This window comes from Carassius auratus, unplaced genomic scaffold (assembly GCF_003368295.1).
Source record: "Carassius auratus strain Wakin unplaced genomic scaffold, ASM336829v1 scaf_tig00216382, whole genome shotgun sequence".
Lineage (NCBI taxonomy): Eukaryota > Metazoa > Chordata > Actinopteri > Cypriniformes > Cyprinidae > Carassius > Carassius auratus.
This window is the reverse complement of record NW_020528539.1, coordinates 57,969-70,028: the sequence shown is the minus strand read 5'-3', so window position 1 is coordinate 70,028 and position 12,060 is coordinate 57,969. Positions and strand designations below refer to the sequence as shown.

The window sequence follows — 12,060 nt, the reverse complement described above, 5'->3', positions numbered from 1 at the left end:
GTAGTTTTACCTGGTAGGTGAGCTCCTTAACTCTCCTTTCATATTTGCGCACTCCTTTCACAGCGTCTGCTCCACGTCTCTGTTCCGCTTCAACTTCAGCCTCCAACTCGCGCACCTTCAGTAGAGAGAGATTGATGTCACCTGTCAAATCTGTACCATAGACAGTTCATCTAAGACAGTGTTTAGCTTGTAATTTACCCTGGACTCCAGTTTCTGGAGCTGTTTCTTTCCACCCTTCATGGCAAGACTCTCAGCTTCATCCAGACGGTGCTGCAGGTCTTTGACAGTCACCTCCAGGTTCTTCTTCATCCTCTCCAGGTGAGCACTGGTGTCCTGCTCCTTCTTCAGCTCCTCAGCCATCATGGCAGCCTGAAATATGAGCCAATTCAAATAAACTAGCCAATATAGACAGGAATGACTTCCATGAAGGTTCCCTTTGTTACCAAATGCAGATAAACAAAGTCAAATAACTGTTAAAATTAGAATAGAGAAACAGAATCTTAGCGCTCACATCAGTGATGGCCTTCTTGGCCTTTTCCTCTGCATTTCTGGCCTCCTGGACTGCATCATCCACCTCTCCTTGAACCTGGACCAGATCAGCCTCAAGCTTCTTCTTGGTGTTAATAAGACTTGTATTCTGTGGGATTTAAGCAGGTAGTTTATGTAGTCTACATTTAACTAAACTCTGCTCTCATGTCAACTTAATTTGCTCAGGGTATAGTTTTTCTGTACTTGTGAGTGCAGCAGTCCCACACGCTCGCTGGCATCCACCAGCTCCTGCTCAGCCACTTTGCGGCCTCTCTCTGTTTGCTCCAGTGCAGCTCTCAGCTCCTCAATCTCTGCTTGCATCAGGTTATTCCTGCGCTCCACCATGGCCACCTGCTCCTTCATGTCCTCCTGTCCTCTGACAGCTTCATCAAGGTGCAGTTGGGCATCCTGTGGCAATGTTCTTTAGTTGTTAGTTGCAGGTCATTCTCAGTTAATTCATGTATAATATTATCATACATTTAATATGCGTTTCAATTCCTCATTCTTCAGAGAGATACCTTGAGTTGTCCTTGGACGTTCCTGAGCTGTTTCTGGGCCTCAGCAGCCTGGCGGTTGGCATGACTCAGCTGGATCTCCATCTCATTCAGATCTCCCTCCATCTTCTTTTTGACTCTCAGGGCATCATTCCTGCTCCTGACCTCAGAGTCCAGAGTGCTCTGCATGGAGTCGATCACTCTTTGGCTGTTCCTCTTGATCTGTTCCATCTCCTCATCCTTCTCAGCCAGCTTCCTGTCAATCTCACTCTTCACCTGGTTCAGCTCCAGCTGCACACGGAGAATCTTGGACTCTTCATGCTCCAGGGTGCCCTACAAGACAAAAATGACTATCATAAATAACAGCATATGTAGGAAATTAACGGTTTTAAATCAATCCATATTCAGTGTTTTAATATCATTAAAATAAATGACATTATAATGTTTGTACTGAACTAAAAGAATGTCACCTCAGCTTCTTCTAGTGCAGTCTGGATCTCTACTTTCTCAGACTCCACTGTCTTCTTTGCCTTTTCCAGTTCATGAATGCTCTTTCCAGTCTCTCCAAGCTGCTCAGTGAGGTCAGAAATCTCCTCTAAAGGATTTTAAAAAGCAAAATGTAAAACTTTGTTTTAATGGATCTCTGTACTTATATCCTTACTGAAGGAATAAAAGTGTAATTTACGTTGCAGATTCTTGTTCTCCCTCTTCAGTGTCTCAAGGTGATCAAGAGCTTCTTCGTAGGAGTTCTTCATTTTGAACAGCTCAGTGCTGAGAGAACGAGCTTCTTTCTGAGCACCTTCTAGTTCAGCCTGGCTTTCCTCATACTTCTGTTTCCACTCTGCTAGGACCTAGGAAAAAGGTACTTATTGTTAATTAGCCAAGTCTATGGATCCAGGTTTAGATTAGAAGATTATCTGCATCTTTCTCACCTTGTCAAAGTTTCTCTGCTTCTTGTCAAGGTTGGCAGCCAATGAATTTGCCCTCTCCACATCAATCATGAGGTCCTCTACTTCACCCTGCAGTCTCTGTTTGGTCTTTTCCAGAGAGGCACACTTGGAGTTCACCGCTTCAATGGATTCTTCAGCATCCTGCAGACGCTGGGCAAGCTTTTTCCTGAAGAGAGTGATATTAAATGATGAAATATTACTAATATTTGTGAAATTAAATGTAGTGTGCTGGAGACATTGTTATTTACTTGGATTCCTCAAGCTCCTCAGTTCGCTGGATTGCATCAGTCTCATATTTGGTTCTCCATTGAGCCACCTCACTGTTGGCCTTAGACATTCCCCGCTGGAGTTCAGCTTTGGCCTCCTGCTCCTCCTCATACTGCTCTCTGAGCAAGTCACAGTCATGACGGGCAGACTGAACCGCATGGGCCAGAGCATTCTTGGCCTGTAAAGCAGCATATTTTGAGTTTTTAAACCGTTGACCATCTATAGCATGGCTTGGTTTATAAAATGTGTAACTCTACCTTGACTTCTTCCTCAATATGCCTTTTGAGTTCCTCAATTTGCTGTGTATAAGCCTGTTTTCCTCTAGTTAGCTGTGAAACAAGTGCTTCTTTCTCTTCCAGTTGACGGCTAAATTCACCTTAGAGACAGGTTATAGATATTAAAATAAAATATAATAACAAAATCTTTTAATGCAATTTTTTTTTACTTTTTTACATCTGAAGCTTAATATGTATTACCATTTTCAGTCTGAAGTCTTGCACGTTGTGCATTCATGTCATTCAGCTGACGAACATTTTCATCACTCTTGGTCTTGATTTCACTCAGCTGGTCTTCCAGGGTTCGGCACATCTTCTCTAAATTAGCCTTAAAATGTACAGGTTTATAAAACAGATGTTTGTAAAGATGTTTTTATATTTAATGATTCTCTAATGACATTACCTTTGCTTTAGCCACAGCCTCCATGTTGCTTGTCAGGTCATCAATCTCCATCTTGTATTCACTCTTCTCCTTCTCCAGCTTCTGCTTGACCCGCTGGAGGTTGTCGATCTGTTCTCCGAGTTCAGCCACACTGTCTGCCTGCTTCTTTCGGAGAGCTGCAGCTGTAGCTTCATGCTGCAAGGTGGACTCCTCCAGATCACGACGCAACTTCTGGAATTCAGCTTCACGCTTCTTGTTCATCTCAATCTGAGCAGCAGTAGCACCACCAGCTTCCTCAAGCCTCTCGCTGATCTCTTCAAGTTCCCTGGAGAGATCAGCTCTCTGCTTCTCTACTTTGGCACGAGCAGCTCGCTCTGCCTCTATTTCCTCTTCCAGCTCCTCGATACGGGCCTAAAGAAAGAAAGACAAGGAGTTCTTTAGTGATCTTTGTAATGTTGGTTGGTTTTCACAGCTATGCAACTTCCTCACCATTTCACATCAGAAAGATTGGGGTTAGTGTTACCTGAAGTTCTTTGATCTTCTTCTGAAGCTGTGCTCCCAAAGACTGTTCATCCTCAATCTTGCTGAGAAGCTGACTTATCTCAAAGTCCTTCCTGTTTTTAAAAAAGTGTTTTGTAAAATGTGCAAAATACGTACTTTTTGTTAAATGTGTAATTATGCAGACATCTACTCACTTTTTGATCTTCTCATCTGATTGCTGTTTGTCATTCTCCAGGTCCATTATGGACTCCTGGGCCAGTTTCAGATCACCCTCAAGCTTTCTCTTGGCTCTCTCAAGGTCCATACGGAGCTTCTTCTCTTGCTCCAGTGAGCCCTCAAGCTATTGTTAAAGAAGATTTAGAATTAAAATCTGGTATAGAGCAACACATTTATTTTCTTACTGATTCATAATCTTACTCATAGACTTATGTCAAACATCTTACATCGTCCACTTGCTGCTCAAGCTTTGTCTTAGCTTTAGTCAGAGTGTTGACTTTGTCTTCCTCTGCCTGAAGGTCATCAAGAGTCTGCTGGTGTGCCTCTTGGAGGGCTTTCTTCTCTTTGGTCAGCTTGGCAATGCTCTCATCCTGAGAGGCCATCTCCTCTGTCAGGTTTTTCACCTAGATGGATGCATTGTTTACTGCTTTCATTCTCAAGAACCTGAATCACAATCAGCAGTATGAAGATAGAATAAAAATAATGACCTTATTTTCTGTAGCATGTTTCTCCTTCTCCACTTTTGCCAAGGTGAGCTCCAGGTCATCGATGTCTTTCTTCAGCTCGGAGCATTCATCCTCCAGTTTCCTCTTCTTGGCAGTCAGTTCAGCATTGATTTCCTCCTCATCCTCCAGTCTCTCGTTTGTATCTTTGAGTTTGGCCTCGAGCTGGATCTTGCTTTTGATGAGCCCTTCACATCTCTCCTCAGCATCAGAGAGGTTTTCAGATTCCTGTTCATTCACATGGATATATTTAATGACTTATGCTCATAGCTGTAGGATGCTTATTGGCAAAAATGAGAGCTGAAATACTCACAGCTGTTACTTGCAGCTGAAGGTCATTTTTTTCCTGAAGAAGTGACACCATTTTCTCCTCAAGCTCCTTCTTTTTAGCTAATGCCTTTGCCAGATCCTCCTTCATTTTTTCGTAATTCTCCTTCATTGCTACCATCTCTTTCTCAGTCTCTGCACTCTTCAGAAGAGGCTTGATCTTGAAGTAGAGCTTCATCCATGGCCAATGTTTGACATTCATGAATGAGCGGATGTTGTATTGGATGGAATAAATTGATTCTCTGTGTAAATTGTAATCAGTAAATCAGTCTTTATAAATCTGTGGTACCAAACAGTTGTAGTGCAAATATCTTTCTCAGTTTATTGTACCTCCTTTCCATCATTTTGACAAATTCTTTCCTCATGACGTATCCACGGCACAAAGCCTGAGTCATGGTAACCAGCAGTGCTAGTTTCTCATCTCTCATCTCCTCAAGAGCACCCAACAGACCAGCTTTAAAGAACACCTACAATAAAATTTGGAATATATAAGCTGTAGTGCTGAAGATGCCAATATGTCAGCAAATTTGGATGTTTCAGTAATTCCAGTCAGAAAATTATATTATATTCTGTGTTATACTACAGAATGACATTCAAGAGAATTCTGTCATTTCTTTTTTGATGCAATAATTTGGGAAGGCATGATAATGTCCAGTACACAAAATGGGGTCCACATGGAAATGTTTTGTTAAATCTGTTGTGGAATAACTTGACTAGCACAAAGCCTAGAGATTCAGGATAAATTTGAACACAGACTGCTAACCAGACCTCATCAGCACATGCCTGACCTCTTGTGTTTAAATGGCATTTCATGTTTAACTTCCAGTGCAAGGCCATCCTTCCTCAGACTGTTGCAGTACAATTGGAGTCATTGAATTCTCTACAATTTAATTGTGTTGTAATAAAGTCCAAATTTAGCAGGGAATTGTGGAAATTGATTTTGTTTTGTCCATGTAATGCATTTGTGGAGTAGCTTACCTTGGTGTGTCCAAACTTGTATTGGGTGTGGTCAACATCAATAGAGCCCAAGAGTTTCTCTGAAGCCTTTTTGTTGTCAATAAACTGTCCCTCAGGGATGACGCTTGCATTTAATACTTTGTATCTAGAGGACATTCATGGAAGAGTTGTTCTTATAAAACATGTAAAATGGTGAAGATCATGTGATGCATCATCTCTAAGTAAGATGTTGCAAAAAGGTGTCTTTACCTCTGCTTGAAGTCACCGTAGAGGATTCTGCTGGGGAAACCCTTCCTGCAGATTCTGATACCCTCCAACACACCATTACACCTGAGCTGGTGGATAACCAGGAAGTTCTCCATCAGACCTGCAATGCAAATGTTTTTAAGGTTCCAGAGATATTTTCAAAACTTTCATACATTTGAGTCTTCAGAGATCAACTTTACCTGGAGTCTTGGACTCATTAGGAATCAAGCAGCGCACAAAGTGAGGGTGAGTGCTCCTCAGGTTAGTCATCAGCTTACCCAGGTTCTCCTGTGGAAATGTTTATGCCATTTATTCCAGTGTTTAATAGAGAAGACATTCACATCCTTCATTAAAAGAGAGAATTATGTTTACCCTAAAAAGTGCAGACACCGTCTGGAAGGAACCACCCTTCTTCTTGCCTTTCTTTCCACCGCCACCCTCAGCTGATTTATAACAATGACAGAAGTTTTTTTTTGATCTTGTGTTGTTTTCCATTAAGCCCCTTCACTGAATCTATATTTAAATCTTGTTAAATCTAATTGTTATTTTGCATTTATTTACTTCATATTTTAAATCTGTGGCCATGTAGATTGTTGCGTTCTGATAATCTTATTGTTTTCTCAGTTTTTGTATATGCATTGATCTTGTACATAATTAAAATACAAAGGAATTCAAGGACTGCATAGGTTTGTACCTTCAGCAGCTCCATGAGCGGCATACAGGAAGGCCAGTACTTTGAGCGATGACTTTTGGTAAAGTTGCACCACAGAGTCGTTCAGTGGATCCTTGTTCTTGTCCAGCCAGCCGACGATGTTGTAGTCCACAGTGCCGGCGTAGTGCACCAGAGAGAAGTGGGCCTCGGCCTTACCTTTGGCAGGCTTGGGCTTCTGGAAGGCAGCAGTTTTACCCAGATGCTGATCATGCAGCTTGTTTTTGAAGCTTGTGTCTGTAGCCTTGGGGAACATGCACTCCTCTTCAAGGATGGAGAAGATGCCCATTGGCTGTTGAAGAAATATACAATCTCAAGTACAGACACAGTGTGAATAGTAAATTTAATTTACAGAATTTCCTCTTACCTTCTCAATGAGCTCAATGCAGGCAGCCAAGTCCATACCAAAGTCAATGAACTCCCATTCAATGCCTTCTTTCTTGTATTCCTCTTGCTCCAGAACGAACATATGGTGGTTGAAGAACTGTTGCAGTTTCTCATTTGTGAAGTTGATGCATAGCTGCTCCAAGCTGTTGAACTGATAATCAACAAAAGCAAGTTCTCACTGCCTACTGCAATCTTTTATATCTTGATTCTTACAGAGACATTAATGACTGATGCTCACATCGAAGATTTCAAATCCAGCGATGTCCAGCACACCAATGAAGAACTGTCTAGGCTGCTTCGTGTCCAGCATCTCATTGATTCGTATGACCATCCACAAGAACATTTTCTCATAGACAGACTTGGAGAGTGCAGAGACTGCGTTGTTCACCTGAGAAATTCAAAGATCAGTGTAATTGATATTAAACTTTACTTTCTGTATGGTGAATGTATTTTATGAATGTCTGCAGGACATTTCTAGGTTTATTCATCTATTGAGAAGGTAAGTGATCACCTGTGGGACTGTCTGGCCTTTGGTCACCATCTCATTCCCGACCTTCACTCTGGGGAAGCACAGAGCTTTCAGCATGTCAGCGGAGTTGAGGCCCATGAGGTAAGCGATTTTATCGGCCACTGAGGACGTACAGATTCATGAATTATTGTTGCTAATGAAGTCAATGTTTGCATGCTAATAAGTGCTAATAAAACACCTTACCCTCAGTGCCATCAGGTTCAGCCTGCTCCTCTCTCTGCTTCTGTTTGAACTTCATGTTCCCATGATGCATCACAGCACCTGTTAGCTTGTAGATGCTGATTTTCTCATCAGCAGTGAAGCCCAGAATGTCAATGGCAGTCTGTTTTCACAATGACCAAATAAATCACATTTTTTATTATAGAGCCAAAAGTGAAGAGTCTTTTATATTGTAAGTCTTGCAGTAATCGGTTTATGCTGATGTTCTTTCTTTTAATTTAATGTCAAATATATTGCCTGTAATCTGAAAATACTGCTGCTACTACTAAAAACAATATTGCAGTTGTCCACATACATCTGTGGCAATGAACTCCTCGACATCATTGATGCTCTTGACAGTGATTTCACCCTGGCTGACCATTGGATAGTCATAAGGGTTGGTGGTGATGAGCAGGGCCTCTGTAAAGAGTTGATGTGCAGCATGTTAACAGTGCTCTTACACTAGGAATTAACTGAAACACACAATCCTCTGGATTTCTCACCGAGCAGCTCTGGCTTGTGTCCAGTCATGAGCTGGTAGAAGATGTGGTAACTCCTCTCAGCCGACAGCTGGAATGTCACTCTTGACTTTTCTAGCAGATCTGTAAAAGTGGTGGAAAAAGTTCAATTGAGTTCAATTGATTAATTTGTTGTTGTTAGTCACCAAATGATAAAATATTTGGCTTAAAACAGTATTGACTCACAAGTTTCAATATCAGCTGAGGCCAGTTTTCCAGTGGTGCCAAAGTGAATCCTGATGAATTTACCCTACAGAGAAATCAGCTCAACTGTTTGGAAGTTTTGAAAATGTGACTGATGTTGTACAATGCTGTAATGATTCATAGGTGCAACTTACAAAACGAGATGAATTGTCGTTCCTCACAGTCTTGGCATTACCATAAGCCTCCAGCAGAGGGTTTGCTGCCACGATCTGATCCTCCAGTGATCCCTAATGTATTTGTAGGCAGTAGATAGTAGGTATAAATACTTTCATCAATAACACGTCTAGAATAAGTGTTTACTAACCTGCATTTTTCCAGGGACTGGCTCCGGCTTCTTTGGTCCAGACATCGCACCAACAGTTGCAAAGTACTGAATGACACGTTTTGTGTTCACAGTCTTTCCTGCACCAGATTCTCCACTGGAGATTATTATGAGATCACCATTAAGTCATAAATCTTCAATTAATTTACATAACTGTAAATCACTTAATTTCAGCAGAGTATTTACTCACGTAATCAGGACAGACTGGTTCTCACGATCTGAAAATAAAGCAGGGAATATTAACAGAGTAAAAAAAATGTAGCACTTTTGGTATAAAAAGTTTGTAAAAAAATATGTACATTTTAATACATCAATGGGTTATATTTGTAACATTATTAATATTCAATACTTAATGTAAATGCATATAGAAGAGGTTCGGAAACATTTTATGCAATAATACGGGTCATATTTAACCCTTGCATGTTATTTAAAAAAAGTTACACTGTGGTCCTTAAAGGAAAATAATCGATTTCAAAAATATTTTTTTACATTTTAAGGCTTGGGAGTTTGTTTCATTTTAAAGAAGACAAATGGCAGAATATTGTTGAAGTTAAGGTCTAAAGTTTAAAGAGGTTTTAGTTTATAAGAAGTATTTTATGAAACATGTTGAACTCTAAACATGTTTTCTTGAAAGTTGTGGAAAATCAAAGCCGTAAATCAAAAAAAAAAAAAAAAAAATTTTTCTAACTTGACGTTGATGTCTCCAAAATTTTAGCTTTTAGTAAGATTTTGTTTGGGCACAGTACCAAACTTTTTCCATTAAATGCCAGAAAAGTTGCACTGCTAAACACAGCGCTAGGATTTGTGATATGCAGAACAGTATAATTAAACAAACTTTGCACACACACACAAGCACACACACACACACACACACACACACACACACACTTTTGTTTTTGTGTAAAGTGTGTTCATCCCATAGGTGTAATGGTTTTTATACTGTAGAAACTGTATATTCTATGGCCCTTCACCAACCCTACACCTAACCCTAACCCTCACAGGAAACTTTCTGCATTTTTACTTTCTCAAAAAAACTCATTCTGTATGATTTATAAGTGTTTTGAAAAATGGGGACATGGGTTATGTCCTCATAAGCACCCTCTCCTTGTAATACCTGTGTCATACCCATGTCATTATACAGAGTTGTATCCTCATATGTCACAAAAACATGCCCCCCCACACACACATTATTTTTTCTAACAAACTTACAAACCACTTTGTGACATTCATACAGTACCAACACACCCACACAAATATATATCTGCATATTTTTTCCAATTAGGTCTATAATGCAGCAAAAGCAGAAACATAAAAAAGTGAGTATTTGATTTATAGGCCAAACCTGAGAAAATGGAACCATTTGGTAAAAAAAAAAAATTTTGAAGCCTAGCCAACAGAATTAAAAGACTGCATCATTTTATAGTCAAATGGCCTGAAATTTAAAATTGGATTATTAATGGGTTTCAATGTGGACATGGGTACCTACTGAAAAATAGATGTATTAAAGGAAACAAGGCTGATATGTAAAAATTCTAATGAAAAAACACAATTGTGCCAAAATGTATGCTATTTGCATTAACAAGGGCAAAATGACTATTAAATAGTAGTCGTTATAAGGCACTTACCAATTAGCAAGCAAAAAATATTTAACTTAGTTAAGAATAGTTTACTAGCTAGTTAATTTAGGGTTTAGTGCTTTTTGTATGAACTTTATTTTTTTCAATCAATCAATTAATCAATCAAGTTTTATTTATAAAACACATTTAAAATCAACCTTGGTTGGCCAAAGTGCTGTACAGTAAAATAAGAGAAACAAACAAAACAAGACAAAAACATAAGTTACGGTACATTAAACGCTTTTTAGTTTTCAGCAAAGATTTGAATTCAGCTAGTGTGGAGGCTGATTTAACATGTAGTGGTAGGGTTTCCACAGCTTAGGGCCAACTACTGCAAAAGCCCGATTACCTCTTCGTTTTGAGCTAGATCGTGGAACAGCCAAGAGATGATGATCCCTTGATCTGAATGATCTTGATGGATTATGATTGCTAATTAAGTCGGAAAGGTATTTAGGGGCCTGGTTGTTAAGAGATTTGTAGACAAATAATAAAATCATTGGAACAGTGAGTAATATAAATTTAAAACCTAATATTTGAATTAGCTTATGCATCTAGACAGGCTACATTAGGCAACTTTTGGCTCTCTAGCAGCTGAAGCATAAAACTTAAAATTATTTGTGAAGGAACACCTTCCACTGCATTTAGTAGTAGCCTGACCTTAATTTATTTACAAATATGAAGTAAACACACATAAACAAATGAAGGAAGTATGCAGTTTCTCATGAAATCTGATTAAACAGCTTTAAAATGACTAAGAATTATTATAGATGTATCATAGTGATTCCTGGTAATGTATAAACATTATGGATTTATCATGTACTCTTTGAAATGTATTTGATTTTGAACTAATAAAAGTTACATACTGTAGCTTTAACAATGCACAGTCACCTGTTTGTAGAAGATAAATTATACACTAATACTTTATACAATGTAGTTATTGTACATTTTTTTAATTTGTCAAAGTCCTTCTTGACTTTCATTTCGTGACACTTCCAGAGTCCACTTACCAGTGAGCATGAACTGGTAGGCGTTGTCGGAGATGGAGAAGATGTGAGGTGGGGCTTCAATCCTCTTTTTGCCTCTGTATCCACCCACAACAACTGCGTCGTACACTGGGAGCCACTTGTAGGGATTGACAGTGACGCAGAACAAGCCAGAGTAGGTCTGAAACAGAGATAGAGAGTCCAGTTTTCAGGGCTGCCGTCCCATACCAGGAATAAAACATGATTTACTTAAACTTACATAGATCATCCATGCTGCGTAACGCTCTTTGAGGTTAAAAAGCACAGCAGGCTCATTGAGGTGGGTCATCATGGCCATGTCCTCAATTTTGTCAAACTTGGGAGGATTCATGGGGAAGATTTCATCTTCTTTTACTGTGACAGTCTGTAATGAACATTGATTATATTTTTTTTGGACACTATTTATCTGATGAAATTTAACCTCTGAAGATTTGATTTCCATGATACTTACTTTCCCACTGTGAGTTTTGACGGTAGCTTTGCCACCCTCTTTACTAACAAGAGTACCCTTCAGGTACATCTCATCTGCATCTACCACAAAGAACGCCGTTTTGGCATCAAAGGGGGTGTTCTGAGCCTCAATTCTCTCTCTTTCTGGCTTCCGGAGGTAAACGGCCGCCGGGCCGAAACACTCCATCTCCCCATCTCCCATGATGGCACTTCACTGTGGAGTAAAGTATTCACCTTAACACTGCTTAGTTTTTACCTCTTTACTCTGCTCAGGTGTTCATATTATAAGCTGGACATCTTGTCATAATAATTACAATATTTTAATCAGCTATTTGTATTGGTTTACCTTTTATGATGCTCCAAGAGGAAAATAGCAGCTGTCAAGTAATGGATTCTGAAAAAAGACCAAGAGGTAGTTAGAAAATGTTATTTGCATCTTCCATTATCGGTCAGTATACA

At 39.6% G+C, this 12,060-nt stretch overlaps 1 protein-coding gene across 2 annotated transcripts in view; it reads right to left on the bottom strand.

Annotated features, from left to right (window-relative positions):
- The window catches only part of LOC113097720 (myosin heavy chain, fast skeletal muscle), a 21,860-nt gene extending 9,800 nt beyond the window's left edge, over nucleotides 1-12,060 (bottom strand). The window contains exons 1-37 of one of the 2 annotated variants that reach the window (XM_026262973.1): nucleotides 11,948-12,060; nucleotides 11,603-11,815; nucleotides 11,372-11,515; nucleotides 11,137-11,293; nucleotides 8,704-8,731; nucleotides 8,496-8,610; nucleotides 8,326-8,418; nucleotides 8,174-8,237; nucleotides 7,973-8,071; nucleotides 7,786-7,889; nucleotides 7,455-7,593; nucleotides 7,254-7,372; nucleotides 6,981-7,130; nucleotides 6,723-6,893; nucleotides 6,341-6,647; nucleotides 6,019-6,089; nucleotides 5,847-5,934; nucleotides 5,650-5,767; nucleotides 5,422-5,545; nucleotides 4,774-4,910; nucleotides 4,430-4,685; nucleotides 4,102-4,344; nucleotides 3,841-4,017; nucleotides 3,592-3,737; nucleotides 3,420-3,510; nucleotides 2,918-3,307; nucleotides 2,716-2,842; nucleotides 2,497-2,615; nucleotides 2,221-2,417; nucleotides 1,955-2,138; nucleotides 1,708-1,873; nucleotides 1,493-1,617; nucleotides 1,047-1,355; nucleotides 733-936; nucleotides 512-637; nucleotides 199-369; nucleotides 11-115 (exon numbers count right to left, since the gene is read on the bottom strand). In XM_026262973.1, the coding sequence (XP_026118758.1) occupies nucleotides 11-115; nucleotides 199-369; nucleotides 512-637; nucleotides 733-936; nucleotides 1,047-1,355; nucleotides 1,493-1,617; nucleotides 1,708-1,873; nucleotides 1,955-2,138; nucleotides 2,221-2,417; nucleotides 2,497-2,615; nucleotides 2,716-2,842; nucleotides 2,918-3,307; nucleotides 3,420-3,510; nucleotides 3,592-3,737; nucleotides 3,841-4,017; nucleotides 4,102-4,344; nucleotides 4,430-4,685; nucleotides 4,774-4,910; nucleotides 5,422-5,545; nucleotides 5,650-5,767; nucleotides 5,847-5,934; nucleotides 6,019-6,089; nucleotides 6,341-6,647; nucleotides 6,723-6,893; nucleotides 6,981-7,130; nucleotides 7,254-7,372; nucleotides 7,455-7,593; nucleotides 7,786-7,889; nucleotides 7,973-8,071; nucleotides 8,174-8,237; nucleotides 8,326-8,418; nucleotides 8,496-8,610; nucleotides 8,704-8,731; nucleotides 11,137-11,293; nucleotides 11,372-11,515; nucleotides 11,603-11,803 (5,565 nt within the window). In that variant the 5' untranslated portion in view covers nucleotides 11,804-11,815; nucleotides 11,948-12,060. Of the gene's footprint in view, nucleotides 1-10; nucleotides 116-198; nucleotides 370-511; nucleotides 638-732; nucleotides 937-1,046; nucleotides 1,356-1,492; nucleotides 1,618-1,707; nucleotides 1,874-1,954; nucleotides 2,139-2,220; nucleotides 2,418-2,496; nucleotides 2,616-2,715; nucleotides 2,843-2,917; nucleotides 3,308-3,419; nucleotides 3,511-3,591; nucleotides 3,738-3,840; nucleotides 4,018-4,101; nucleotides 4,345-4,429; nucleotides 4,686-4,773; nucleotides 4,911-5,421; nucleotides 5,546-5,649; nucleotides 5,768-5,846; nucleotides 5,935-6,018; nucleotides 6,090-6,340; nucleotides 6,648-6,722; nucleotides 6,894-6,980; nucleotides 7,131-7,253; nucleotides 7,373-7,454; nucleotides 7,594-7,785; nucleotides 7,890-7,972; nucleotides 8,072-8,173; nucleotides 8,238-8,325; nucleotides 8,419-8,495; nucleotides 8,611-8,703; nucleotides 8,732-11,136; nucleotides 11,294-11,371; nucleotides 11,516-11,602; nucleotides 11,816-11,947 lie in introns of those variants that run through there. The other variant, XM_026262975.1, reaches the window with a different exon arrangement.